General features: G+C 32.6%; 1 protein-coding gene across 1 annotated transcript in view; it reads right to left on the reverse strand.

Moving 5' to 3' along the window:
* The window catches only part of LOC107635144 (seipin-1), a 3,249-nt gene continuing 1,370 nt past the window's right edge, over positions 398-2,276 (reverse strand). Inside the window, exon 2 of the mRNA XM_016338522.2 lies at positions 398-1,379. Coding sequence (XP_016194008.2) covers positions 702-1,379 — 678 coding nt within the window. The 3' untranslated portion in view covers positions 398-701. The remainder of the gene's footprint in view (positions 1,380-2,276) is intronic.

Consider the following 2,276-nt stretch of genomic DNA (forward strand, 5'->3'; position numbering starts at 1 on the left):
TATTTTTATTTTTAATATTCAGTAAATAACTTATAACAGACGTTAAATCAGACTAATAAACCGTATTACATGTCTAACTTGGCCTATTTCCACCCTTCCCTTCAATATCACATTATTTTCATTTGACTTGTGTAACGCCTACAAATAATATATTACCTTTTGAATATACTAATTTTGTTTAGATAAATTTAGCGTAAATTTTCAATCTAGTTTTTATAATCAACACAAAAATAGCTTCACCCAAAAATAATAACCAAAATATTAACACATATATTAAACAATTTAATTAAACATATTAACCCTTTAGGCCTTTAGTAACCAACGAATAACTTTTATTTATTTATAAGTTTATAAACACAGTGATTCTCACTTTACCAACAAACTATAACTCCAATTATAGCTCCAATGACATAATTTCTTCATACTCATCTAAAAGTCGCAAATTAAAAACGACTTTATTTTTGTTACAAACACCAACTTTGTCGCAATATTGCAATATTGAAAAATGCTAGAGAGCCAACATAATTTATTATTTTTGACTAACAATTAACCGTCAATGTTTAAAAATATGGACTAAAAATGTTTTTTAATTACTATACTAAAGAAATTGGGTTGACAGCCAAAAGTGATCGCCAAAATAATAAATTTTGATAACTTTCTAGCATTTTTCACGGTATTTTTTTACTCTCAAAATTAAGCCTTTAAAAACACACCGATCCAGAGTCCTCATCGACTTGTTCTACGGGAACACTACCTGTACCATCTTCTGTATTATTGATTTCACCTGAAGATCCAACAATGGTTTCTTCAACACCATCACCATCATCATCATGGTCCGATATAGCTTTCCTCTTGTTCCTCCTCCTCCTCCTCAATTTCCTCAACAACTCAGAAATCTCACTTTCATCATGCTCTCTAGGAGGCTCTTCCCTTGGGAGTTCGCCGCCGCGGCCGAACAAATCCGGTGTGACTAGAAACAATAGTCTCCTATAGCAACATAGTAGGAACATGAGAAGAACAATGTAGACATAAATTGACACCCAAACATAAAAGGTCCATTTCCAATTCCGGACCACTTCTTTGGACCAAGGTAACCGTGACTTGATCATGATTTGAGCCTCATACAATTGTGGAAGTGATGAGGTTCCTGATCTTGGATGCATGGTTACTCTAATGGCCTTGGTTCTTCTATACTCTTCCTTGTGCCTCAAGATATCAACAATGATGCTCTGGGTTTCCTCGGACATTCCGAGTACTAGAGGCAAACCCATCATCAATGTCCGGGCTAGTCGAATCGGTGAGCTTCTGAACCGTAACATTGAAGGCCGGCTCGATTTTGCTATCACGTTTCCGTTCACCGTAAGGAGTTCGGCTGTCAACTGCACAAGAACAACAACAACTAGTGTAGCTAACTCTTCAGCAAATATACACGAGACTATAAATTTGTTAGGGTGACATATAATGTAAATTAGCATGGGTCTAGTTTTAGAAAACACTAATAAGCTAAAAACAACTTTTAGGTATAAAAATTATGATATTACGGTGAAAACTCAAGTGAAGTCAACTTCACGTGAAGTTGATATCTGAAAGCCGTTAGATGAAAATTTAGTCAAATCAGTCAAATCATCTAACAGCTCTCAGATATCAACTTCACGTGAAGTCAACTGCACCTGAGTTTCCACCTGATATTATACTTCTCTTATTCAAAATGTTTAAACGGATAAATTACATCACATCACATGGTATGAATTATGGAATACTTGAACAGAGAGCCATTGTTTTTGAAATGCCCATCACTGAGAAAGATGTTGTTAAATTATTAGCTTAAAAAAATTGAATTGATAATTAAAAATAATGACTAAAAAATAAATTTTAATGGTCTTTTAATATTTTTTTATACTTGAAAATGAATAAATGGTAGCTGCAAACTTCACCCAATTTTTTTTTGTGTCTACACAAACACATCTTTGTTATCTAACCAATCATTTATTTATTTATTTTTTTGGATTTATCATTTATTTATTCTATGTCGACATATATTATGAACAATCAATCCATTGATAGGTGATAGGTGACTGCTATGGTACTTTTGGTTTTGTTCACTTTTGCCTAATTTACCAAAAAAATAAAACAATTTAAACACCAAAATAAAAAAAAAATCATAGAATTGGCCCATTGATATTGGACCTGCACTTGTGATAGTGAACGGTGGTATGTTGACTCTGAGTCAACATCTATTTTTAATAGAAAAATAAAAAATTATATACTATTAATTT

This window comes from Arachis ipaensis, chromosome B04 (assembly GCF_000816755.2).
Source record: "Arachis ipaensis cultivar K30076 chromosome B04, Araip1.1, whole genome shotgun sequence".
NCBI lineage: Eukaryota > Viridiplantae > Streptophyta > Magnoliopsida > Fabales > Fabaceae > Arachis > Arachis ipaensis.